The 24,231-nt window shown below is 62.9% G+C and overlaps 2 protein-coding genes across 2 annotated transcripts; both read right to left on the reverse strand.

The window, feature by feature from the left end:
- Window positions 1-13,216: 13,216 nt before the first annotated feature.
- LOC132318507 (scavenger receptor cysteine-rich type 1 protein M130-like) lies at window positions 13,217-17,698 on the reverse strand. Its single transcript, XM_059826070.1, has 13 exons — window positions 17,647-17,698; window positions 17,243-17,563; window positions 16,833-17,150; window positions 16,449-16,751; window positions 16,058-16,372; window positions 15,569-15,877; window positions 15,182-15,490; window positions 14,731-15,084; window positions 14,476-14,619; window positions 14,226-14,321; window positions 13,965-14,048; window positions 13,601-13,675; window positions 13,217-13,336 (listed from the first exon to the last, which is right to left on the reverse strand). The coding sequence occupies exons 1-13, from the start codon at window positions 17,696-17,698 to the stop codon at window positions 13,254-13,256; spliced, it is 2,763 nt and encodes a 920-aa protein (XP_059682053.1). The 3' UTR covers window positions 13,217-13,253.
- A 2,664-nt stretch (window positions 17,699-20,362) lies between these two features.
- LOC132318508 (antigen WC1.1-like) lies at window positions 20,363-24,155 on the reverse strand. Its single transcript, XM_059826071.1, has 10 exons — window positions 23,942-24,155; window positions 23,558-23,860; window positions 23,167-23,481; window positions 22,291-22,986; window positions 21,810-22,193; window positions 21,585-21,728; window positions 21,335-21,430; window positions 21,074-21,157; window positions 20,650-20,784; window positions 20,363-20,478 (listed from the first exon to the last, which is right to left on the reverse strand). The coding sequence occupies exons 1-10, from the start codon at window positions 24,153-24,155 to the stop codon at window positions 20,363-20,365; spliced, it is 2,487 nt and encodes an 828-aa protein (XP_059682054.1).
- Window positions 24,156-24,231: the final 76 nt, after the last annotated feature.

The raw sequence follows: 24,231 nt of genomic DNA on the forward strand, positions 1-24,231 counted from the left end.
CTTCCTTACCCCCTAATCTCCCTTCACTTCTTTGTCATTCCTACCTGTCTGGAAAAAAAAGCATGAAGGTTTGCTTTTTCTGGGCAAAGAGGAGTTGTAGGTACCAAAGTCCCATTCTCTTAAGTAGCATGGCCTGTGTTGGCATCTGGGCAAAGAAATGGGTCCCTATTGTTAGGCAAGCATTAATGCTTCTTCCTGCCTCACCTCCACTGTCAGTCCCCAAACCCCTTAGCCTGAAGCAACTGAACCATGGCAAAGACCATCCCGCAACTCCACATTGCTTAAGCCAGGCACGGTAGCAGTCTAACTCCCACAGGTTGGGGACAGAGGTCATCTGCAAGGGGACGAGGTATGCAACCAAGCCTGCTCTCAATTCCCTTTGAAATGACATAGCTGGAAGTCAGTTAGAGTTGAAAGTGCTCAGCAGTGCTGGAGGAGATGGCTTGCGCCTCTCAGGACCAGGCCCATCCTTCCTGAAGCTAAGGGAGAACTTTGAACCTGAGAACACAACACCCAACGCAGTCCTCATCATGTTCTTCAGTCAATTGCTCTTACACCAACACAGTGAAAGGTTTTCAGTGTCACAGAGGAAGAATACATGCCAAATCCCAATTAATTTCAGGTCCCTTCAGCAGGTTCTGTAAGTCTCAGCTGGCATGCCTGCATTTGGTCATTTGAGGCCAAACTAGCTTTCTAAGGGACAGAAAATGGCCCTCTTCTCAGACAGCTTCCCTTTGCTGAGCGCAATTTGCACCTGCCAAAACTGGCTCACAGGATTGAATTACCATCACAGATTGAGGCGCCGGCACCAGCTGGTAGGTGAAGAGCAGGTAATTTTAGACTGAAGTCTGCAGATTTTGTTCCTGTGGCAGACTGCGCATAAACAGGAAAATTAGAATTTGGCCACTTCAAAGAGACACCTGAGAATACCTAACTTTCTGAAAAGGGAAAAAGAAAAAACAAAAAAGTAGTGTTCTGACTAGAAAAGGTAATGCAGCTATGAGCTGAAGTGGCTGGGACTAGGCTGTTAGAAATTCGGGGTGTTACTGGGGGATCAAGTGTTGCCATGGGCTTCCCACATGACCTTTGCATGTCGCAAACTCTCTCCTTCAGTGCAAATCGGTGCGATACAGGGGGCTGAACTCACCAATGCGAGACCCTCGGGTGGAAGACAGCATGGTCATATGGAGTATTACCACCACCAAAGAGGTCTTTACTGAAGCGGTCAGAGGAAAATCAGCTGGAGCACACAGCTAAGGTGAGTTCACGATGGGCTGAGGAAAGTGCCAAGTAAAAGGTAGCCTTATGTGGCAGATTACGGCTTCTCCAAGGTCTGATGTTACTGGCCACAGGGCAATGCCGGTTCAGTGCAACTTGTCATTTTGTTGTGAAAGAAGAAATAGGCTGCAGTCAAGCACATCACCCTGGAGAAGGCATTATTTCAGAGAGCCACAGGCGTAGGGTTTGGGGTGTCCCTCCTAAAATCCTGAGACTCAAGACCATTCTCACCTCTCTTTCTTTCTCCCAAAGATTAGCAAATCTCCCCATGCACCAAAGTGGCTTGGAAGAGAACTAAGAAAAGAAGGGACTGTGAGCATGGGCTGAAATGAGCAGACTGTAAGAAACCATCAAAACCCATCAAAAAAAAAAAATCAGGATTTGTCCCTCCACAGCTGCTAGCTGAAGGCAGAATTGGAATCACACTTCCAGGTTATATTAGGGTAGAAATTAGAATCAACTTGCTGACTCACAGCCAGGCTAGCCCTACTTTTCCCCCCCATGGGATTCACCTTAAAAAACTCACTGGCCCAAATGTAGCATCTCCACTGTCCTTTGAGGACATCTGCCCATCAGAGAGTTTGTATCAGTCACCAGGGCATCCCACTGTTTCTGGAAACCCAAGGAGAATCGTCAGTCAGACATATCTTTTCATTTATGTAGTTCTGCTTCATCTTAGTATCTGTTCACCCCAGCTGTTCAGCAGCTTATGTCCCTGCCCTCCTTCCATTTGGCCTCAGAAGCCTAGTTTCACCAGTTCTTTCTCCTGAGATGCGCTCTTCCATTTTTCCAGTTACTGCTGCAGCCCTGCCCCTGCTCCAGGCTAAACTCCTCAAGTGCCTGGCCAGACTCAAACCCAACAGTTTAGATTGACCATCCCCATGTCTCTTCTGAAAATACCTTGCCTGAGGCATCCTAGGATCCCATTCACCTCTTCCACCGAGGCAGCTCATCCTCAGCCTGCACCCAAGCCAGGCGGCTGGTGCGGCATAGGGAAGGAACAAACAGTGACTGATTTGTGGGAGGCTGAGCTCGTGCAGCAGCTGTGCTCAGAGGGAAACGAGGCAGCCTTGTTTTCCACCTTCCTCATTCACTTGTGCACACAAATAGACCTTTGCTCTCCACAACGAAATACCAGTCTGCACTAAAGGTGGCTGAACTGTTTCTCTGGCACAGTGGAGGGAGATCCTTCCCCAGCGCTCTGCCCAGCCTACGGGCGACAGCCAACCGTGGTCGTTATGGCTGGTCAGGCTATTCATGATGGATCAGCAAGTCCACAGAGGGCTTGCGTGGGGCATTAGTGAAAGAGATCAAAGCTAAGCAAGGCTTAACTTTTTCCCCCACCGAAGTGGGAAGCTGCTGGTGGCTCCAAGGGGGTCATTGCTTGGGCTTTCAACCTTCTTGTCTAACCCCTAAGTAATGCAGCTTGAAGGACCAGACACTGTCCTTTGGAAAGTGTCCTCAGGGGTCTGCACGTGTTTCGTCTGCCGTACGGGGGAGTCATCCGTCAGGGGCAGAAGGATTTGTGTTCAGTCCTATGCCCCATCCCAGCCTCCTTCTGCAACTGAGCAGCATATTTTGTTTCCCAGCGCTTCAACTCCCCATCTCCAATGGGGACAAATAGCACTTCTCCCCCTTTCTGAGCTGCTGGGGGAATAAACACGCTAAAGGCAATGAGATGCCAGGCAAGCACCTAAGATAAGTGACAGCAGAGTATTGTGACTAAGCCTTTTCCCCCATCTTCAAGAAGTGCTGTGAAGACAGATGAGGTAATGCAGTGCCTCTCAGTATTACCATAAATATTAAAACAGCTTTACATAAGGAGCTTGTGTTCGTTCAGCTGCCGTGGGCAGCTCCCCAAGGAGGATTTTAGCTTCCTTACAGTCTATTTTGGCTCCCCACTCCTGACGCAATGCACAGCAAATGTGATAAAACACAACGCAAGCACAAGGATAGCGGGAGTTGCTTGTTATAGATGCTTTTAAACAGCCTCAGTGCACCAGGACCAGGCTGTGCAGGGAGACAGCTGTGTTTGCCAGCCCTCCCAAAGCCAAGCCTTGGAGACAGCAGCACCAAGTTACAGCAAACACTGTTGACCCACTTCACTCTGATGAGATATTTATGAATCCTTTTCCCAATCTGTTGTTTGCTACTCCCCACATCCCTCCCCCTGGCCCTGGATTAAACGTTTCCCTCTCAAACAAGCCCTTTGAATCTTGACATGGAGAACGTCAGGTGCTGGAAGTATTTTAACAGGCAGCAGCAGCAGCTTCAGATCACTGCCACAGGGGGACATTTGCCAGCAAAGCCTCCGCTCCACAGCTGCGTCAGTCCTGCGGCTGCACTGAGACCCAGCGCTCTCGTCACCTGTCCAGCTGGTGCTGGCAATGACTAAAACAGCAACCACCACCCACACAGCCCCCAGAGCATGGCCAGCCTTGCAGGACCCTACCCCTCGCTCCCCGTGCCGCTGAGACATGTCACCTCTCTTCCAGCCTGGGTCATGCATCAGCGTTCAGAGGTTGGGTTATACCTGGCACCAAGGCAAGATGTGGGAACAGGACAGGCTCCTGTAGCCCAGCAAAACTGGCTTTGCCTTACATCTGCAAAGGGAACGGCTGTGGGATGCAGACCCTGGGCACCCCGGCGGGTTAGCAACTGCACAGAGACGGGGCAAAGTCCTGGCTTGCAACACGGGTGCCAGTGTCCTCTCCAGAGGCTGCCCTGCCACAGCCCGGCCACGCTCCCCCACATGGGTGACACAGCATTTCGGAGCCCTGCAGCCAGCCCCAATACACTCCCTACCACCATGAGCCCAGAAAAAAGGCAAAACAGCCTTTTCCGACCCCATGACTTCTGCAGGAGATGACATGTAAGCCAGGTGTCACATCTGCAAGCCACACTTGTCCTGACCCCAAAGATCTCGCTGAGATGGACATGGCAGACATTTTGTTCTGAGAGATGGAGGAGATATTGCAAAGACACACACCGTACTCCTGCCAGGGGCTTTACTTTTGGGTTGGGTTTTTTTGTTGTTGTTTTGGGGGTTTTTTGTTGTTTTTTTTAAAACCCAAAACACAGCTCTGACCTACACTGTTCAGCCACTCTGCCTGTACACAGTCACGTACATAGCAAAAACATACTCCATATTTTTGTTCTGTTATCTTCTCTCACCCTATGTGAAAATAAAGCAGTAAGAACCATGAGAAATGGTAAACCTGGCTGACTCTGCCCTTAAACCTGCAGCATTGAGGGAAGGACAGCTTGCTGCTCTTTCACCCTGCCCTTCAGCAGCCCCACTGTGAGCTCCCGTCACACGTTTCCTGCTGCATCATCCACAAAAGCTCCTTCCAGGACACCTCACAGGCACAAACCCGACCATTTCTCTGCAGCAACACAGGCTGAAAAGCACTTGCAGTTCATTTCAGCTTCCTGCCCACAACTCTATTAAAAATATACAGGCTGCTGCCAAAAAACCCCAACCAAGCCCACTCCTTCCCTCCTCCATCAGAGTGTTCACCACACACGGTCCCAAAAGGGCAACTCATCACCCAAACTCCACGCTGCCTGGCACCCTGCACTGGTACAGACATGAACCCAACGCAAACCCCTTCCTCATGCCTCTGCTCACAGCTGTCCCAAAACATGGCAGAAATCAGGAAAGCGTTACAAAAACAGCATTGGGAAATAGAATATTTTGTCTCAAACTCTCCAGTGGTGCCAATCATGTGCTCTGACTGACGTCCGAAGGGATGGGCACCGAGTTAAACCCAGCATGGACCTGACCTGATGTTGGCAGGAGAAGTCATGCCTGGCAAGGCTGTACAACCCACCCAGTCACCTGCTCGAGTGCCACCATTCCTCTCGATGCAACTGGACCAGCTGCGCTCTCAGCCAGTTTATAGCAAAACCATTTCTAGAATTAGAGAGAATCTGAAAATACTTTACTGAGATGCGGTTGGAAATATCTTTCTGCTGCAAAGCTTGGCTTCTCGGCGTTGTAACACGGTGCACGGGCCCCTGAAGGGGGACTGTCACAACTTAATTTCAGAGCACCTCACTTTGCTGTGCTCCACCCTAGCTTTAATCCTGGGTTTGAGCCCCACTCAGACACAGAATCAAATACTGTTTTTCCACTTTATAGTTCCATTTTTTTGTAGTGGAACAATCTTGTAGCTCTTACCCATCAAAAATCATGAAGTATTGGATCTTAAGCCTCTCCCTGACAGGACTGCACATCACTCACCCCAAGACAGAAATATAGGGGAACAAAAAGACGTTCAGCCAGGATGACTTTTTTCCATGGCAGCTATTTGGCAGGACACTGGATTGAGCACTGGAGTAGTTTCAATGGGGAGCAATTCAGGAGACACAGTGGTGGATGCGCAGCCAGCAACGTGAACCACAGAGCCTTAACCCACAAGCATGATGTTTCACAGGCAGGGACCAACATGCATCTGGGTGCATCCTGCATCCCAGACTGCTGTGCCACCCCTGCATCCCACCCTGGGCAGATCCTCCTGTCTTGCCTTTCTGCCATACTCAGCATTTTGCAGACAGACTTGTTTTGTTTCTTTGTAATGCTTTCCCAGCACCAGCGATTCAATGCCAACAGCTCTGTGGCACTGGGGGCAAGATGCTGCGTGGAAGGGTGGCACATTCCTTCCTGGGGACAGGCTGGCACCTCCTGTGAGATCGGAAGGGAGGCCACCAGAGCCCAAAAGCCCCAGCAGAAGCTGGCCCAGCAGCCTCCCCCTGCAGCCCTGCTATCAAGAAGCCAATTATTGTCCTTTCAAGCTCAGCTTTATGGCTCAGCATTGGTGGCACCCCCTCCTCCGTCATCTGGAGGTCCACACTGCTTTTGGCTCTGCTCAGCTGTATTCCCAGAGCTGCTTGCTCCAGCAAGGAGGTTACTGCTACCCTCAAAACACTTGGGTCTCCCCAGGGAATAGATAAGTGATTCCGCACAACATCCACCCTAACACCCAGGCTGGGGCCACAGGGCAGGTCTCGGTTCTCTGCTCAGCACTGGGTCTGCAATACCATCTCAGGAATAACGTTGTGGCAGGGACAGCAAGCGTTTCATGCCACCTTTCTGCCTCCTGGAGAAAGGTGACCAACTCACTCCTCTCCACCACAAAGCCCTGCTCTTTATGCTGAGCCTGCCAGCACTTGGGAAACTGCCTTTGGCAAGAGGGCAGATGCTTCCAATTTGGGGTGCTGCTCCCCAAGCAGCCAGGAGCTGGTACCCAGATGCAGAAGGCTGATTTCTTTTCTAATAGATTGATGTTTTTAAGGCCTCTTCCTGACAGTCAGTGAGTCCTGTATCTCTCAAATTCAATATCCACAAGCAAAAAGGATGAGGGTTATCTGACACAGTAAAATAGCCCCAACCACTGCAGTAAGCAGTTTCAAATTTAACAGCCCTCTTCAGCTTATGGGCATCCAAAACCCATCCCTTCTGACTGATGCAGGGTTGCACCCAGCTTTTGTGGCATCACCCCCCTTTGTGGCTCAACTGTGGCCAGCAAAAAGATTATGGAGGCAATTCTGCGTGTGCAGAGCCTGGTCCTGCACCTGACAGCCCACAGATCTGCAGGCGTCAGCCTGAAAACTGTTGTTTTGCAGCTGAAATGTAAGAAGCCACCGCAGGCAGATGAGGGGCCGATTCAGCACGAGGCGGTGACCTTCCAGGGAAGCTCCTGGCACGCTCTGGGGTAAAGCCCACCGCTTACCTTGTGCGGCAAAACCAGAGCACTCTCCCTCCCTGCAGAAAGCTGGGAAAGACCTGGGGAAGGACAGCCAAAGCTCCTCCAGCACAGGAATGCTTGCTCGGAGAGCTCCATCCCTCCCCTCTGCCCCATCTGCCTGCCCAAGGATGGGGAGAGTGTGCCAGGACACTCACCAGCCCCCAGTCCGGGCAGCCTGCCAGCGGAGGGGATGGATGCAGAGGGATGAATATCTGCATTTAGAGGAATTCTGGATTTTCTTCCGCCATCCTGCCACAATATGACAGGGTTAGAGGCTGGCGTTGGGCACCGTGGCTGAGAAAGGAAAGATTGAAAATGCTGAAGGTCAAACCTGTGAAGGTCAGACTTTTGGAGGTCAGTCCTGAGATGGAGCAGGGAGCTTAATCCAGCGTAGTCCATCCTCCCTCTCCCGACAGCATCCTGCCCAAGCCCCACCCAGGAAAACGGGGCTGCGACCGGCAGGGCTTCCTCCTCACACCCCAATGCCAAAGTTTTGCCAGGCTGACCTCGATTCAAGAATAAAAATCCTCTTCCTTCCCCCACCCCCCCAGCAGCTACCAGATGGTCACAGAGAACTAAGCAGGAGCAGGGACCAAATCAACAGGTCTCTGCAAACATACAGGGCACGGACAGAGATGCGCAGAGAGGCAGGGACATCAGACTGAAAAGCCCGAGACATCCCCCCCCATGCATTTCACCCCTGGAAGCACACACCTTGGAAGAGGAGCCCTGGTCTGGTGTCCTCCTCCCTCCCTCTCATTTGGTGCAATCTTCTCCCCATAGCTTAAAATAGGCACTATTGCCTCTGTCATCTCTCCATTTTGGTCTTTTCTGGTTAGGTTTCCCTTTGTGAGCTCCTTTCCAGCACTAGCCAGGGGTCATATCAAAGCGTACCCCTTTGATATCAAAGCTCCCCTGGCTAACAGGACAATCCCCAGCTCCTTCCTTGGGAAAGGTGAAGACTAACGGCCAGGGCTGCCAGCTATTCCTAGCCGTGCTTGCTTCCTACTTCAGGATCAACAGCAATTAAACAGAGACATTAAACCTATCCAGGCAGAGCGAAGGGCAAACAAATACCACCGCCCATGCAGATGGGAGAGGAAACGCAGCTGGAAACCTGATCAAAACCTTTCAGGGACATGTACAGGCTTTCCTGCCAAGGCTGGAAGGTTTTAGCTGGGGATGCTGCTTCCCCTCCTCCCTCCCGGAAGCCCCGTTTCCGGCACATGGCCGGCTCCGCTTCTCCATGCTCGGAGCCGTTCTGCCTCCAGAGCGCTTCTGCAGCATCAAACCCCCAGTCTCCATCCCAGGGCTGCTGCCTCCCCCTCGCTGAAGCCCGGTGGCAGTTGGCAGCGGCCAGCCCAGCTTGGATCAGGCGAGCACAGCTCATCCCGCAAAGGCAGCGGAGGAGATTGCAGGTACGCGGAGGCAGCAGGCAGGCTCCCACGCACTTGCGTTTGCAGAAATGCCTTCTCTGGCTGCCTGACCTTCAGGGAGCAGAATAGGGGAGGTGGGGTGGGAAGGGAGCTGCTTGGGGCCGGCCGTCCTCAATGTGCTTATTGTTTTGGGTTAAAAAAAGCACTGTTGCCTATTAACAGGGAGAGCTGCGTGGGTACGCGCTCCCGAGCCGGCCAGCATGGCAGCCCCTGGCCTTCACCCCGGGCAGCTGCGAGGAGGCGGACACTCACCTTGACCAGGTAGATCTGCGTCCCTATTCCACAATGTCACCCTGAGTACAAGCGCTGCACGTATCTCCGCCGATAGCTCGGGACCCCCGGCAGCTCTGCCCCCTCGCCCCCCTGGGTGCTGGCATGCATGGAGGAAAGCGGCAGCCCTTACCTTCTGTCCTCCGGCCGGCTGCACGAGTCACACCTTGGGAGCTGGCTCTTGCGCAGAGAGGAGGGAGGGAGGAAGGCAGAGGAGGGGGGGGAAACTTGGGAGTTTCCCACAATGCACCTCTGCAGACTGCATGAAGATGGAGAGCAGGGGAGGGGTGGGGGGAGACAGCACTCCAATCCGGAGGGAAGGGCTGGGACTTTGGCAGGGGGGACAGGATGCCAAGGGAGGGGCTGGCAGGGCGGTTAAGCAGGCCAGCTGCATCTCCACATCCCCTGTTACTTGGGGCTGAGCCACGGCTTGCCAGCTCGGCAATTCAGGGCTGTCCCTGCGGCACTGAGCCTCCGCCTGCCTCGCTCGCTCCTCCAAAGCCTGCTTGGGGATGCAGCAATTACAGTGAATATAGCCACAAAGAGGGGGAACATACTGGGGAAAATGGGAGGGGGACAGCCTGATAAATTGGGATGCTTGTGTGTAGACAAGAGAAAAAAGGAGTATGGGGCTCCCCCCACCAGGATAAGGGATTTCTGAGTGTGACAATCCCCCAGCAGTGAGTTAAGGAGTGGCAATTTGTCTTGTCAAGGAGAAGTTCTGCACAGCGGCAGGAGGAAGCTGAAATGCTATGCCTTGGGGTAGTTTTGTGCCAGCTCTGCTTCCCTTCTCCCCAAACCCCACCTTGCCCTGGCAGGCCAGGGTCTGACTCCCCTTACAAAAGTCCTGCAAGGTCTGCGAGGGATTGCAGGCAGCCCAAGGCCGGCTCAGAGCTGGGCACGCAGCCGAGGTCCCGCTGCGGAGCGCTGTCAGACATCCAGCCAGGCTGTGCCAGACACGCAGCCTCCTCCTTAGCCGCACCAGCACTTCACAGCACATTGGTTAAAAAGCAAACAGCCCTCCCTGTCACAGCCTCACCTCCTCCAGCCACGCACAAGTCTCAAATTCATACCACTCGGGTCAAGTCTTGCTTGTACCCCAAACTGTGGCCAGGTCCTGGGACTGTCTAGAGCTCTTTTAGTCCTTATTTCCTGAGAAAATTGGGCTATGTGATGCTTGCCCATCTTCCTCCATACAGTTACTTGGGACCCACTGACCAGCTTCATGCAGTTTTGTAGAAAGTGTAGACATCTTAAGGAAATTATACTCAGAAAGCCGTGAGAAGCCAACTTTGTCAGCTCAGCCATTCGCAGAATAACTCACTTCACTTCTGTGGCCACTGTGTTTTCCTCCCTCCCGTAAACAGCAGCCAAGCGACAGCTCAGCCACAAACCTAGTCGGTGCAGCAGGGCAGAAACTCCAGAGAAAAAACAGTATTTTCTTCCTTGACCCTCTCTGGCTCTGCCAAACTGCCCACAAGAGCCAAGCTAGTGTGCATCTCACCTATGCCAACACGCTTGAAAACACTCAGGCTGCTCTAAATCCCACTGTACAGAAAAATTCTGTCCATGTTTGAAGGAAACTGCAGAAAACACAGGGGCTGGATGTGGGAACCCAGATCTCCCAGGAAAGGCTGTCCTTTGAGGGGCTGGTTTCGGATGCACCTACCGACACTCCCTCGGAGCAGGGATGAGCAAGGTTATCTTGATGTAGTCCTCGGCTTCAGGAGCTTGCTTGGCTCAGACAGGATTAGCTGTGGTTGATGCTGATGTCCCCTCTGCTGCCTGTCTCGTCCTGAACCCAGCAGTGCCAGCCCTGCCCGCTCTCTTTTAGGGACTTGTGCCAGGCACAGCCAAGACCACGAAGGTTCAAACAGCTGCTTCCCTTTCCTAACACCTCCTGAGTCTGCTGATCTATCGATAGCAGAGAGAGGCTAAGTTTCTGCAAAGCGTGTGAAAATCTGTGATTTAATGCAGTAGAGACACCCAAACCACTGCTCCCAGGACTCATAAAACCTTTTTGCCACTTCTACATCAGGCAGAAATATCCTCAGCCTCCGCACCTCCCCTTGGCACGGCAGGAGGAAGGAGGGAGCCTCCTGCAAGCAGAAATTGTCAGCTCCAGTCCCCAGAGCCTGGATGAGCTGAGACCAGGGGGCTCCAGCTGCGATTTCCTTGCATTCACGCATGCTGCCTCTGCCTTAGGAGATAAACAGCCCCACATGATGCATTCATATGCCTTAGGCTTTTTGAACCTGTACTATATGCCTCAGATTTTGAATTTTAAAAATATTTTTACCAATGTAGAAAAAAGGGAAGCAAAGGAAAGGAGCTGTAAAACCAATAACCTCACCCACACACCACCACTGCAGAGAGAGGGAGAAGCCAGGAAAGCAGCACCAGAGCTAGGCAGCACTCAGAAATCCGCCGGCACCAAGCACGGGAAGGGTCCCCTGCAGCAAGTGGGTCACATCACCCCTAACGCAGCATGGGAGAGAGCCAAGCGACAGCGCAGGCACAGCGTGCAGCAATTCAGCTCAAGACGCAGCAAGGTGAAAACAGCTTCTTCAAGGTCAGACGGAGATGGGAACCTTTAACAACTGTGCTGCTGCTTTTTCCTCCTCCCTCTCAGCTCACAGCATACTCCACAATGACTTAGCAGGGACAAGAACAGCCCTGGCTCCTGGGGAGCCCCCTGCAAGCCTTGCTGGCAGCAGCATCCTTGGGAAGGCACATGGTGTGCCCTGCACTTCCAGAGAGAAACAGTTGTTCCCAGACTTATTCGATGTCCTGCAAGCAGGAGGGACAGGATGATGGCAGACTCCGAGCAGGGAAACTGAGCTAGATGGATACAGCTCAGCCCATGGTGCCACAGAGCCAGGCTCATTTTGGGTCTGGGAAACCCTGAATGGACATTGCTTGGGCTGAACTATCTCCACATTGCTTTGCCCTGCCCCTGGCAAAGCCCGTTGGCCAAGATGTCCCTTTCCCTTGCAGCAGGAGCCACCCCGCAGGGACCCACGAGCCTTGCCACAGTAGCTGCACCATTTGCAGTTGGCTGCCAAGATGTTGTCAATAAGGAGTCTTATTTTCCCCCTTTCTTCAACTCCCAATGTGCCTTAAAACATCCTTTCCCCCTTTGCCAGCATCCCTCAAAGGCAGCTTTGCTAAACACATCCCCCTGAAGCATTTTCTTTTCCATCATGCCTGGGTGAAAGGCCAGCCCTGTGCAAGCTGCAGGCCATCAACAACCTCAGCAGCAAAATCCCCACATGCCTCAATCCCCATTCCCCAGTCCCTGTCTCCTCCTCAGCACAGGTTTACCCCCTCCTAACCAAGACACAGGTTCCCTGTTCATGAAGTGGAGCATGAAAAGCAGGAGAGCAGGGCACAGAATGGGCTCACACCCATCCGGGGGCATCCGAAGCCCCCAAGGGAGCTTCTCTCCTTTCCTGCAGCCCCAGGTGCAATCCACCCGTGGCTGGAGAGGGAGGAGAAAGCTACAGAGCAGCAAGTACCTGTGAGCATTTGGGCAGCAGCCATGTCTCCTTCCTTACCTCCATGTTTCCAGGGAAGCAGGATGAAGGACATTCCTCATGGCAGAGTGCCTTGCTGCTGCAGCAGCCAAGGTGGGTTTGCAGCTGAAATGCTACCTGGCTTAGCACCCGGCACAGAAAGTCCTTGCAGTGAAAATACAAGCCCACCTGCCCCTGGGGGGGCTATTAATAGTCTCAAAGCCCTGACCAGCCTCACCTGGGGCCTCCCCACCCACTGCCATGGGTCCCTGGGCTCTATTTCACTCAGCCCTGGGTATTCACTCTTGCTTTGAGTGGGGCTATGGGGGAGTCTTTTTCCAGCTCTATCTCCTATGTGGGCTTCAGCTCAGTGCTGTAGGCAGCTCACCTCTTTGCTGAATCCCTCAGTGGTATATTTTAGCTCATCTTCACCCTGTCTCTAGGGTGGACCTTGTACCCATGCTGTAGGTAGCCCTTCTCTGGTCTGGACCCTGGGCAGGATCATAGGTCTGTGCTGGAGCCTTGTTTCTGGTCCTGTCTCCTGCGTGGACCCTGTGCTGTGGCTCTCTTCCTAGTCCTCTCTCTGGCTCCATCTCCTGACTCAACTCCCCAGGTGCACCCCAGGTCTGGGCACCCCCTCTTCCCGCACTGCCCACCCAGGCCAGACCCCGCAGGGCTCAGCCCTCCGTCCCCACCTGCGGAGCCCGATCCCACAGCCTCACCCAGCAGAGGCTTTTCTGATGCGCTCCTCCTGCCAATGCTGAGTTTATTATGGTATTCTTGACTTCCACTCACAGTTCACATAATTAGTTACCTCTGCAATAATAACATTTACTTAAAAGCATTCTAGCTTTATAGTATATTGCAGCTATCATTAATAACACTGTGCACGGTCCTGGGCAGGGAGAGGTGACCTCCGTGGCCAGGGCCACCCCTTCTTGGGGACAGGCCCCTCCACCTGCACGCGTGTCCCCAGGGACTCCCACGGAGAGGCCGGGGCATCCTCACGGCGACGTCCCCGGGGTGCTGACGCCGACATCGTCATAGCCTGTGTCCCCCGGGGGCTGTGCCGGGGGGTCCCCTGGGGCTCCTGGGGGACTCGGGGAGGGGCAGCTCCCACCTTAGGGGACAGCAAAGGCCGGTGCCTGAGGGGGATGGCTTCGCGTCCCTCCTGCCCGACCCCGGCTGGGCTCTTGCCGCGGCCCCCGAGGATTTGCTGCCTGCCCGCCACCGCAGCCGAGCCCCCCGGAGGGGGCTCTCCAGGGGACGGGGTGGCTGTGGCCCCTCTTACCTGTGGGAGGGACATGGCCCCAGCTCCTCCGTGCCACCCCCTCGGAGACGTCCCCAGCGCCGGGAGCGGGGGACTCTTCCGGCACGGCCGCGGCATCGTCGTAGCCATCCGGGGGGCCGTGCTGGGCAGGGGAGTCTGGGACAGGCACAGGAGTGAACCGGAGGCCATGGCAGGGCTCTGGCTGTGCCACCCACCCCCTGCCATGCCACCGGGGACGTCCTGGTGGCCCTGAGGCCGCAGGCTCTGCGCCGCAGCACGGATTCAGCGGCAGGGGAAGGCGACGCTTCGCCGCACGCTGATGAGAGCCGCAGCTGAGCTGGGCTCGCCCGGGCCCGGGGCGGCCGTGTCCCCTCGGCACCCCAGCGCCTCTCCGTGTCCCCTCTCCCCGGGGCTCCCCGCCGGGTGCCTGCCCCCGTGCCCCTACCTGGGGCTGCCTTGGGGTCACTCTCCTCCACGCTGTCCCCGGTGTAATACGGCAGCTTCTTCCCCGACCCCTCCGACAGGGAGCCTGGCAGGGGGAGGACGGGGCGTTTGGGGGGGCCGGAGCACCGCGGGCAGCACGGCCCCGTGTCGCACAGACCGGGGGACACCCCCACACCACAGGGACGAGCTGGTGCCACACCAGCAGCACCCGGTGCTGTGGCGGGGCCGTGGAGCAGAACCGGGCGTGGGGGGCTGCACCGACCTGAGCGACTGGGCACCTCCTGGTACTCCGGCGTCAGGGCGTAGTCCAGCTCCTCGTAGACGGCCTCAGAGACGGCGTCCACGGCTCTGCCGGGGCCTGAAATGATGGGCGGCGCTCAGCCAGGGCCGTGGGCACCCTGGGTGGCACCACGGTCACACACTGCCCGCCCGCCCGCTCAGCCGCCCTGCAGCAGAGGAGCACCGGGACCCCCACATAGGGTCTGCCCCGGCACCCACCCGCCAAGACCCACCTCGGCGCCGAGCCCGGGCGCGGCACACCTGCACGGCCAGTGCAGCCAGGGCCAAGCACAGCAGCGTCCCCAGGACCACGCACAGGACCACGGGCACTGGCACGGTCCCCGGAGCTGCTGCCAGGGTGGTGCTGCTGGGGACTCCTGCGGGGACACAGCCAGGCGGCGTGAGGGGGGACCCCGGCCAGCCCGGTCGCGGGGGGCCGCCGGCACGGGCAGAGCTACCTGTGCAAGTGGCACCGTCCGGGCAGCGGCTGCCCGGGGACGGGGTGGGCGTCCCGCTCGTGCCGTCGCTGTCCTGGTCACAAGACACGTGGGCGTCCCCGCCGGGGCTGCAGGCCTCCAGGCGCCAGGGTGCCGAGGGGCAGCGCCAGAGCGAGCGGGCCCCCTCCTCGCAGCCCACCCAGGCCAGCCAGGCGGGGGCCGGCTCCCGGGCAGGGGTGGCCGCCAGCCTCCCCCCGTCCCCGCAGCCCAGCTGGCGGCAGGCGGCGGCCGCCGTGGCGGGGCTGGTGCCGTTGGCGCACACGCGGCCCCAGGTGCCGTTGTAGAACACCTCCAGGTGCCCGCTGCAGCGGCCGTAGCCGCCCGCCAGCCGCAGGGAGAGCTGCTCTGCAAGGGGGTGCAGGGGGGGTCACGGCACAGCCGGGCCAGGCACCCCGGGGGGACCGTCCCCCCGGTCCCTGATCCAGGGGCGCTCGCCACTGACCTGAGCAGACAGCGCCTGCCCCACCACCGCGCCGGCAGCCGTGCTGTGCCGAGGCTGGGCACTCCCAGAGAGACGCCTCGGTCCCGGCGCAGCCGCCGGCATCTGGCCACAGGGGCCCCGTGCCAGGACCGAAGCGAGCCGAGCCGGGTGCTGCCAGCGCCGTCCCGCAGCCCAGCTGGCGGCAGACGACAGTCGCGTCCGGCATGGCCCAGTTGTCCTGGCATACGGTGCCCCAGGTGCCATTGACGTAGACCTCCACCCGCCCGGTGCAGCGCCCGGGGCCGCCTGCCAGCCTCACCCGCCGGCTGCCTGCGGTGCACGGAGGGGACCGGGCTGGGGCGGCCGCTCGGGGTGCCGGCATCCCCCGGCCCTTCCCGGGACACTCACCCGAGCAGACGATGGCCACCTCCTCGGGGCTGCTGGTTGGCGTGGCTGACGTCCCCGAGGCATTGCACTGGGCCAGCTTTTCCTCCACGCCGGCACACCGCAGCCCCTGCAGCCCCACAGTGCCTGAGCCCGGCACTGCGTAGACCTTCTCTGGCACGCCACAGCCCAGCTGCCGGCACACCACGCTGGCACCCCGGGCATCCCACAGCCCCACCAGCACACGGGCCCAGGTCCCGGGGCTTGTGGCGACCTCCAGCCGCCCGTCGCACCGGCTCTCCCCCTCCATCAGACGCAGGGGCTCGGCAATGCCTGCAAAATCCCCGGCGGTGCCATGGGGCCGCGGCGCCAGTGGCGCAAGAGCCCTGACAGGGTGGCGGGGCCCCGCTGCAGCCCTCCCCTTGCCCCGAAATGGCCCTGTGTCCTCTGCTCCTGATTTTTGGGGTGTCCCAAAAGCCCCTTAAGGCTTTTCCCGGCAGGTGCCATACAGACCTGAGCAGTTGACGGCGGCGGCGTGGCCGGGGGGGCAGGCAGGCTCCCCCAGCACCGCCGTGGGGCACTCGCCCGGGTGCTGCTCGCTCCCGCTGCAGCCGAAGGCGTCCCGCCACAGCGGCCCGTCCCCCCCGCCGAAGGAGCCTCCCGGGGGCACGGCGGCGGCGGGGCCGCAGCCGAGGTGCTGGCAGAGGACGTGGGCGTCGGGCAGGTCCCAGCCGGTGGCGCAGAGGGACCCCCACGTCCCCCCCACCTCCGCCTCCACCCGCCCGGCGCAGCCCGAGCTGTTGTCCGCCAGCCGGAAACCTGTGTAGGCTGCGGCAGAAAGGGCGTTGAGGGGGACGACGGTGCCGGGACCCCCCCGGCACCCCCCGCCGTCCCCAGCGCTTACGGGAGCAGATGATGCCTGCGTGGCCGGCGCAGCCCTGGCCGCTGGCTGGCCGCCGGGCACAGGCCGAGAGGAGGGGCTCGGTGCCGGTGCACTCGAACCCCCCCTCCCAGAGCGGCCCCCTTCCCGCCTCAAACCGGCCGGTGCCATAAACAGCCAGCGCTGTGCCGCAGCCCAGCTCCCGGCAAACCACCTGGGCGGCCTTGATGTCCACCTGGTCCTCGCAGACGCCGGTCCAGGCTCGGCCCCGCCGCACCTCCAGCCGCCCGGCGCAGGCCACATCGCTGCCCACCAGCCGGACAAACCCTGCGGGAGAGGCGCAGGGGTCGGTGGTGAGGGATGTGCCGGGACCGGGGAGTTTGTTCCCTGCTGCCTCCCGGCTCCTACCTTGGCAGACAACAGCGGTGTCAAAGTCGTGAATGCCGATGTAGGGTCCCCAGCCATGGACCTCGCAGTCCCAGAGGGCGGCCTCGTCCCCGTAGCAGTCGACCCGAGCCAGGCTGATGGGGCCGTCCCCTTTGCCGAAGCGGGTGCTGGCGATGTAGGCGCCAGCGGCTGAGCCGCAGCCCAGCTGCTGGCACACCACCTCGGCATCCTCCATGTCCCAGCTGTCATCACCCACCGAGCCCCAGCGTCCCCGCAGCTTCACCTCCAACCTCCCGGCGCAGGGACCCCCTCCGTCCACCAGCCTCAGCTCCACCGCATCTGCACCGGGGCACCGGCACGGCCTCAGCCCTGCCGGGGGATGCCCCGGCACATGGCGGGTGTCCCGGAACAGCCACCCCCCACCACCTCACCTGCGCAGGTCACCCCCACGTCCCACTCGTGGCCGCAGAAGTGCTGTCCCCAGCCAAAGTGGGGACAGTCCTGCAGCACCGCCTCGTTGCCCAGGCAGAAGAAGGGCTGGAGCCAGATCCGGCCGGTGCCCTGCCCGAACGGGGCGTAGGGGGACGCCTTGGCCACCGGGCCACAGCCCAGCTGCCGGCACACCACCATGGCCCAACGGGCCTCCCAGTCGAAGTCGTAGATACAGACGGAGCCCCACTCGCCATCGTGCTTCACCTCCACCCGGCCGGCGCAGCGTCCGCCGCCGCCTACCAGCCGCAGCTCCCCGGTGCCTGCGGTAAGGAGGGTGATGAGCCTGGCCCGGGACTGGCAGGGGGGTCCCTGCCCCATGGCTGCCCCCCTCCCCGACGCTCACCCCCACACAGCTGCACACACAGCAGCAGCCCCAGTGCCCCGACGAGCACCATCCTGCCGACCCGGACCCCCCGGCACGGGGCGGGTGATATATAGGCAGTGCCGCAGCCAGGAGCCAATGGAGGCGGCAGCACCTTTTGAGCCGTTATCAGGCGGGTTATCTCCCGGGTGGCGGGGCCCCGGCCTCCAATAACCTGCTCCGTGCCCAAATATGAGGCTCGGCTCCGCTTCTGGCGTCACACACCTCGCCACGGTGGGCCGGCGCCCGGACGTCCCCGGGGGGAGCCAGCTCCCCCCGGGGCACCTGCCGCCGCCACGGGGCACATGGGCCCTTCCCACCCGTGTCCCCCCGTGGGGCTGACCCTGCTGCCGGAGCCCGGCAAGAGCCCAGTCCTCAGGACGACAGCATTCACCCCAAAACCTACCAAACCCTCCACGGGGCCGCCCTCAGCCCCGGCACCGGGCAAAGCCCAAAGACCCCGGCACGCCGGCACCCAGCCTCGGCCGCTCCCCTCCCCGGGGCGCCTGGAGGCCCAGGGGGGGCACCGAGGGGAGAGCAGCCCCCGCGGCGTGTGCAGGTGCCACATCCCCGGCCCCTCGCGGAGGCCGGCAGCACATGGCGGTGCTGCCCGCGCTGCCTGCAGGTGTGCCCCCGCGCTCGCCCGGCAGCGCGGGCAGGAAGGAGGCCGTTTCCCCCAGGCGGGGACCCGGCGTCGGCATCGACCGCACGCGGCTCCCCGGCCACCTGCAGCGCTACCGGTAACGCCGTGCTTTGGCACCACGGCATCTGCCCGCGGTGACGCCGCTGAGGGGGGCATGGAGCCAACCTGCTGCCGGCGGGGGGGACAACACCCGCCCGGCTAAACCAGGACCGAGCGCCGGCACAGACCGACGGGCGCAGGAGGCGGGAGGGAGCAGGAGCTCCCTCGAGGGAGGGAGCACGCGAGGGCGAGGACGGGGCCGCGCCACCCACGTCGGCGCCGAGCGGTGTCGGTGGCCGCGGCCTGGCCGGGGTGGTGGGACACGGAGCAGGGCGAGGAGGAGGCGACGGGGCAGGCGGCTTCGCAGCGGAAGGCGGCAGCGGCGCAAGCCCAGGCAAAGCCGCCAAAAAGCGCCGAAATGGCCCCGCATCGTGACGGCGGTGGCAGCAGCCGGCAGAGGCAGGTGGCCCAGGGGCCGCACGCGGTGGTGGCTGGTGGTGGCGGCGCGACCGCCCGGGGCGGGGACGGCCGCCTCCCCACGGGACACGCCGGCGGCAGCGCGGGCAGCACCGCCACGTGCTGCCGGCCTCCGCCGGGCCCGGGCCCTGCCACCCGCAAACGCCCCCCGGTCACCGCGGGACGGCTGGCGGGGCCGGCCCCACGCTCGCCTCAGCCGGCGGGTGCCCCGGGGCTAGCACCGACCTCCCGGGGACCGCCGGTCCCCACCGCCCGCACGTGCACCCCGGCAGCCCTCGGCGACGCACACCCCGCCGCGGCGGCCACGACCGGGACGGCACCGGCAGGGAGCCCTCGCCGCGGTCCCCGGCGACGCCGGCAGCCCCCCCGCCCCACCACGGGCCCTGCCGGGCCCCCGGCCCCGCCTCACGGCGGCTTCCCGCTCCCGAGCCCCTCCCTTCCCTCCGCAAGGCGCGCTCGGGCCGGGCCGGGAACCGGGCCCGCCGCCGCCGCTGCCCGGAGCCACTCCCCGCCGCCAGGGGGCGCCGCCGCGCGGCCGCCTCGCTCCGGAAAGAGCCGAGCGGCGGCGGAGGCGACCGAGCCGGGGCGGGGCGGGGCGGGGCGGGGCGGGGCGGGGCGGGGCGCGGGGGCGACGGCGCAGCGGGTCGAGCAGCTGCGGGCGGACGGCGGGCACAAGGCGGCGCTGCCGGAGGGCAGCGGGCGCGCATGCGCGCCCCCCCCCCCCGGTCGCCATGGTGACGCCGCGGCCTACTTCTCCCCCTCAGGCCGCCGTCGGCTACCGGACGCCGCGGTGCGGGGACGAGGAGGCGCCGGCGGCCCGCGGGCGTCTGCCGGGCGGCCAAAGCCGCGGGGTGGAGCGCAGGGCCGGGGAGGTCCCCCGGAAGAGTCCCTCCGGGGCGGCACCGTCCCTCTGCCCCGCTCTCCCAGGGCGAGGAGCTCGGAAGCGGTGGCGCCGGGCGGGGGTGGCCCCGGGGCCCGCGGGCAGGTCCGAGGCTCCTTCCGGCGGGTCCCCGGCGGGCTGCGCTACTGCCGCCTCCCCGCGCCCGCTGCGAGGACCCCGCCGCCGTGCTGGGCCCCAGCCCGCGCCCGGAGGAGCTGCATTTGGCCCTCAGCGAGGGGCTGCGCGACGCCGGCGGGCGGCTGCTGTGCCGGGGCCTCGGGCGCCTGCCCGCCCGCTGCGGACCCGGGGGGGCGGGAGGGGGCTGTCCCCGCCACGGCCACGGCTGTGGGTCCGGCTCCTGCCCCGCGGCCCCGAGGGGTGGCCGAGGTACCCGGGAGCGAGCTGCCAGCCGGGAAGTGAGTCTCCAGCCGGTTTGGGGTTTTAATAGGAAAAAAAGGGCCGTTCACAGTGAAATAGTGAAAAAAAAAAAAATCCCTGTGGCGCTGCCAGCGGGAGGGACACGGAGCCGTTTTGCTGCGGTGCTGCAGTCCTGGGCAGGGAGAGGTGACCTCCGTGGCCAGGGCCACCCCTTCTTGGGGACAGGCCCCTCCACCTGCACGCGTGTCCCCAGGGACTCCCACGGAGAGGCCGGGGCATCCTCACGGCGACGTCCCCGGGGTGCTGACGCCGACATCGTCATAGCCTGTGTCCCCCGGGGGCTGTGCCGGGGGGTCCCCTGGGGCTCCTGGGGGACTCGGGGAGGGGCAGCTCCCACCTTAGGGGACAGCAAAGGCCGGTGCCTGAGGGGGATGGCTTCGCGTCCCTCCTGCCCGACCCCGGCTGGGCTCTTGCCGCGGCCCCCGAGGATTTGCTGCCTGCCCGCCACCGCAGCCGAGCCCCCCGGAGGGGGCTCTCCAGGGGACGGGGTGGCTGTGGCCCCTCTTACCTGTGGGAGGGACATGGCCCCAGCTCCTCCGTGCCACCCCCTCGGAGACGTCCCCAGCGCCGGGAGCGGGGGACTCTTCCGGCACGGCCGCGGCATCGTCGTAGCCATCCGGGGGGCCGTGCTGGGCAGGGGAGTCTGGGACAGGCACAGGAGTGAACCGGAGGCCATGGCAGGGCTCTGGCTGTGCCACCCACCCCCTGCCATGCCACCGGGGACATCCTGGTGGCCCTGAGGCCGCAGGCTCTGCGCCGCAGCAGGGATTCAGCGGCAGGGGAAGGCGACGCTTCGCCGCACGCTGATGAGAGCCGCAGCTGAGCTGGGCTCGCCCGGGCCAGGGGCGGCCGTGTCCCCTCGGCACCCCAGCGCCTCTCCGTGTCCCCTCTCCCCGGGGCTCCCCGCCGGGTGCCTGCCCCCGTGCCCCTACCTGGGGCTGCCTTGGGGTCACTCTCCTCCACGCTGTCCCCGGTGTAATACGGCAGCTTCTTCCCCGACCCCTCCGACAGGGAGCCTGGCAGGGGGAGGATGGGGCGTTTGGGGGGGCCGGAGCACCGCGGGCAGCACGGCCCCGTGTCGCACAGACCGGGGGACACCCCCACACCACAGGGACGAGCTGGTGCCACACCAGCAGCACCCGGTGCTGTGGCGGGGCCGTGGAGCAAAACCAGGCGTGGGGGGCTGCACCGACCTGAGCGACTGGGCACCTCCTGGTACTCCGGCGTCAGGGCGTAGTCCAGCTCCTCGTAGACGGCCTCAGAGACGGCGTCCACGGCTCTGCCGGGGCCTGAAATGATGGGCGGCGCTCAGCCAGGGCCGTGGGCACCCTGGGTGGCACCACGGTCACACACTGCCCGCCCGCCCGTTCAGCCGCCCTGCGGCAGAGGAGCACCGGGACCCCCACATAGGGTCTGCCCCGGCACCCACCCGCCAAGACCCACCTCGGCGCCGAGCCCGGGCGCGGCACACCTGCACGGCCAGTGCAGCCAGGGCCAAGCACAGCAGCGTCCCCAGGACCACGCACAGGACCACGGGCACTGGCACGGTCCCCGGAGCTGCTGCCAGGGTGGTGCTGCTGGGGACTCCTGCGGGGACACAGCCAGGCGGCGTGAGGGGGGACCCCGGCCAGCCCGGTCGCGGGGGGCCGCCGGCACGGGCAGAGCTACCTGTGCAAGTGGCACCGTCCGGGCAGCGGCTGCCCGGGGACGGGGTGGGCGTCCCGCTCGTGCCGTCGCTGTCCTGGTCACAAGACACGTGGGCGTCCCCGCCGGGGCTGCAGGCCTCCAGGCGCCAGGGTGCCGAGGGGCAGCGCCAGAGCGAGCGGGCCCCCTCCTCGCAGCCCACCCAGGCCAGCCAGGCGGGGGCCGGCTCCCGGGCAGGGGTGGCCGCCAGCCTCCCCCCGTCCCCGCAGCCCAGCTGGCGGCAGGCGGCGGCCGCCGTGGCGGGACTGGTGCCGTTGGCGCACACGCGGCCCCAGGTGCCGTTGTAGAACACCTCCAGGTGCCCGCTGCAGCGGCCGTAGCCGCCCGCCAGCCGCAGGGAGAGCTGCTCTGCAAGGGGGTGCAGGGGGGGTCACGGCACAGCCGGGCCAGGCACCCCGGGGGGACCGTCCCCCCGGTCCCTGATCCAGGGGCGCTCGGAACTGACCTGAGCAGACGGCGCCCGCCCCACCACCGCGCCGGCAGCTGTGCTGTGCCGAGGCTGGGCACTCCCAGAGAGACGCCTCGGTCCCGGCGCAGCCGCCGGCATCTGGCCACAGGGGCCCCGTGCCAGGACCGAAGCGAGCCGAGCCGGGTGCTGCCAGCGCCGTCCCGCAGCCCAGCTGGCGGCAGACGACGGTCGCGTCCGGCATGGCCCAGTTGTCCTGGCATACGGTGCCCCAGGTGCCATTGATGTAGACCTCCACCCGCCCGGTGCAGCGCCCGGGGCCGCCCGCCAGCCTCACCCGCCGGCTGCCTGCGGTGCACGGAGGGGACCGGGCTGGGGCGGCCGCTCGGGGTGCCGGCATCCCCCGGCCCTTCCCGGGACACTCACCCGAGCAGACGATGGCCACCTCCTCGGGGCTGCTGGTTGGCGTGGCTGACGTCCCCGAGGCATTGCACTGGGCCAGCTTTTCCTCCACGCCGGCACACCGCAGCCCCTGCAGCCCCACGGTGCCTGAGCCCGGCACTGCGTAGACCTTCTCTGGCACGCCACAGCCCAGCTGCCGGCACACCACGCTGGCACCCCGGGCATCCCACAGCCCCACCAGCACACGGGCCCAGGTCCCGGGGCTTGTGGCGACCTCCAGCCGCCCGTCGCACCGGCTCTCCCCCTCCATCAGACGCAGGGGCTCGGCAATGCCTGCAAAATCCCCGGCAGTGCCATGGGGCCGCGGCGCCAGTGGCGCAGGATCCCTGACAGGGTGGCGGGGCCCCGCTGCAGCCCTCCCCTTGCCCCGAAATGGCCCTGTGTCCTCTGCTCCTGATTTTTGGGGTGTCCCAAAAGCCCCTTAAGGCTTTTCCCGGCAGGTGCCATACAGACCTGAGCAGTTGACGGTGGCGGCGTGGCCGGGGGGGCAGGCAGGCTCCCCCAGCACCGCCGTGGGGCACTCGCCCGGGTGCTGCTCGCTCCCGCTGCAGCCGAAGGCGTCCCGCCACAGCGGCCCGTCCCCCCCGCCGAAGGAGCCTCCCGGGGGCACGGCGGCGGCGGGGCCGCAGCCGAGGTGCTGGCAGAGGACGTGGGCGTCGGGCAGGTCCCAGCCGGTGGCGCAGAGGGACCCCCACGTCCCCCCCACCTCCGCCTCCACCCGCCCGGCGCAGCCCGAGCTGTTGTCCGCCAGCCGGAAACCTGTGTAGGCTGCGGCAGAAAGGGCGTTGAGGGGGACGACGGTGCCGGGACCCCCCCGGCACCCCCCGCCGTCCCCAGCGCTTACGGGAGCAGATGATGCCTGCGTGGCCGGCGCAGCCCTGGCCGCCGGCTGGCCGCCGGGCACAGGCCGAGAGGAGGGGCTCGGTGCCGGTGCACTCGAACCCCCCCTCCCAGAGCGGCCCCCTTCCCGCCTCAAACCGGCCGGTGCCATAAACAGCCAGCGCTGTGCCGCAGCCCAGCTCCCGGCAAACCACCTGGGCGGCCTTGATGTCCACCTGGTCCTCGCAGACGCCGGTCCAGGCTCGGCCCCGCCGCACCTCCAGCCGCCCGGCGCAGGCCACATCGCTGCCCACCAGCCGGACAAACCCTGCGGGAGAGGCGCAGGGGTCGGTGGTGAGGGATGTGCCGGGACCGGGGAGTTTGTTCCCTGCTGCCTCCCGGCTCCTACCTTGGCAGACAACGGCGGTGTCAAAGTCGTGAGTACCATTGTAGGGTCCCCAGCCACGGACCTCGCAGTCCCAGAGGGTGGCCTCGTCCCCGTGGCAGTCGACCACAGCCAGGTTGATGGGGCCGTCCCCTTTGCCAAAGCGGGTGCTGGCAATGAAGGCGCCAGCGGCCGAGCCGCAGCCCAGCTGCTGGCACACCACCTCGGCATCCTCCATGTCCCAGCTGTCATCACCCACCGAGCCCCAGCGTCCCCGCAGCTTCACCTCCAACCTCCCGGCGCAGGGACCCCCT

The sequence above is a fragment of the Gavia stellata genome, chromosome 17 (assembly GCF_030936135.1).
Source record: "Gavia stellata isolate bGavSte3 chromosome 17, bGavSte3.hap2, whole genome shotgun sequence".
NCBI lineage: Eukaryota > Metazoa > Chordata > Aves > Gaviiformes > Gaviidae > Gavia > Gavia stellata.

What these genes read in the sequence shown, in the direction of transcription:
- LOC132318507 (XM_059826070.1), bottom strand. Translation starts at nt 17,698, where the DNA reads ATGGTGCTCGTCGGGGCACTGGGGCTGCTGCTGTGTGTGCAGCTGTGT. An exon ending in GTGTGTGCAGCTGTGTGGGG is followed by an intron (nt 17,564 to 17,646) that starts GTGAGCGTCGGG and finishes TCCTTACCGCAG; the next exon opens with GCACCGGGGAGCTGCGGCTG. An exon ending in GGCAGGCGCTGTCTGCTCAG is followed by an intron (nt 15,085 to 15,181) that starts GTCAGTGGCGAG and finishes ACCCCCTTGCAG; the next exon opens with AGCAGCTCTCCCTGCGGCTG.
- LOC132318508 (XM_059826071.1), bottom strand. Translation starts at nt 24,155, where the DNA reads ATGGAGGATGCCGAGGTGGTGTGCCAGCAGCTGGGCTGCGGCTCGGCC. An exon ending in CGCAGGCATCATCTGCTCCC is followed by an intron (nt 23,482 to 23,557) that starts GTAAGCGCTGGG and finishes TTTCTGCCGCAG; the next exon opens with CCTACACAGGTTTCCGGCTG. An exon ending in CGCCCGGGCTCGGCGCCGAG is followed by an intron (nt 21,431 to 21,584) that starts GTGGGTCTTGGC and finishes CCATCATTTCAG; the next exon opens with GCCCCGGCAGAGCCGTGGAC.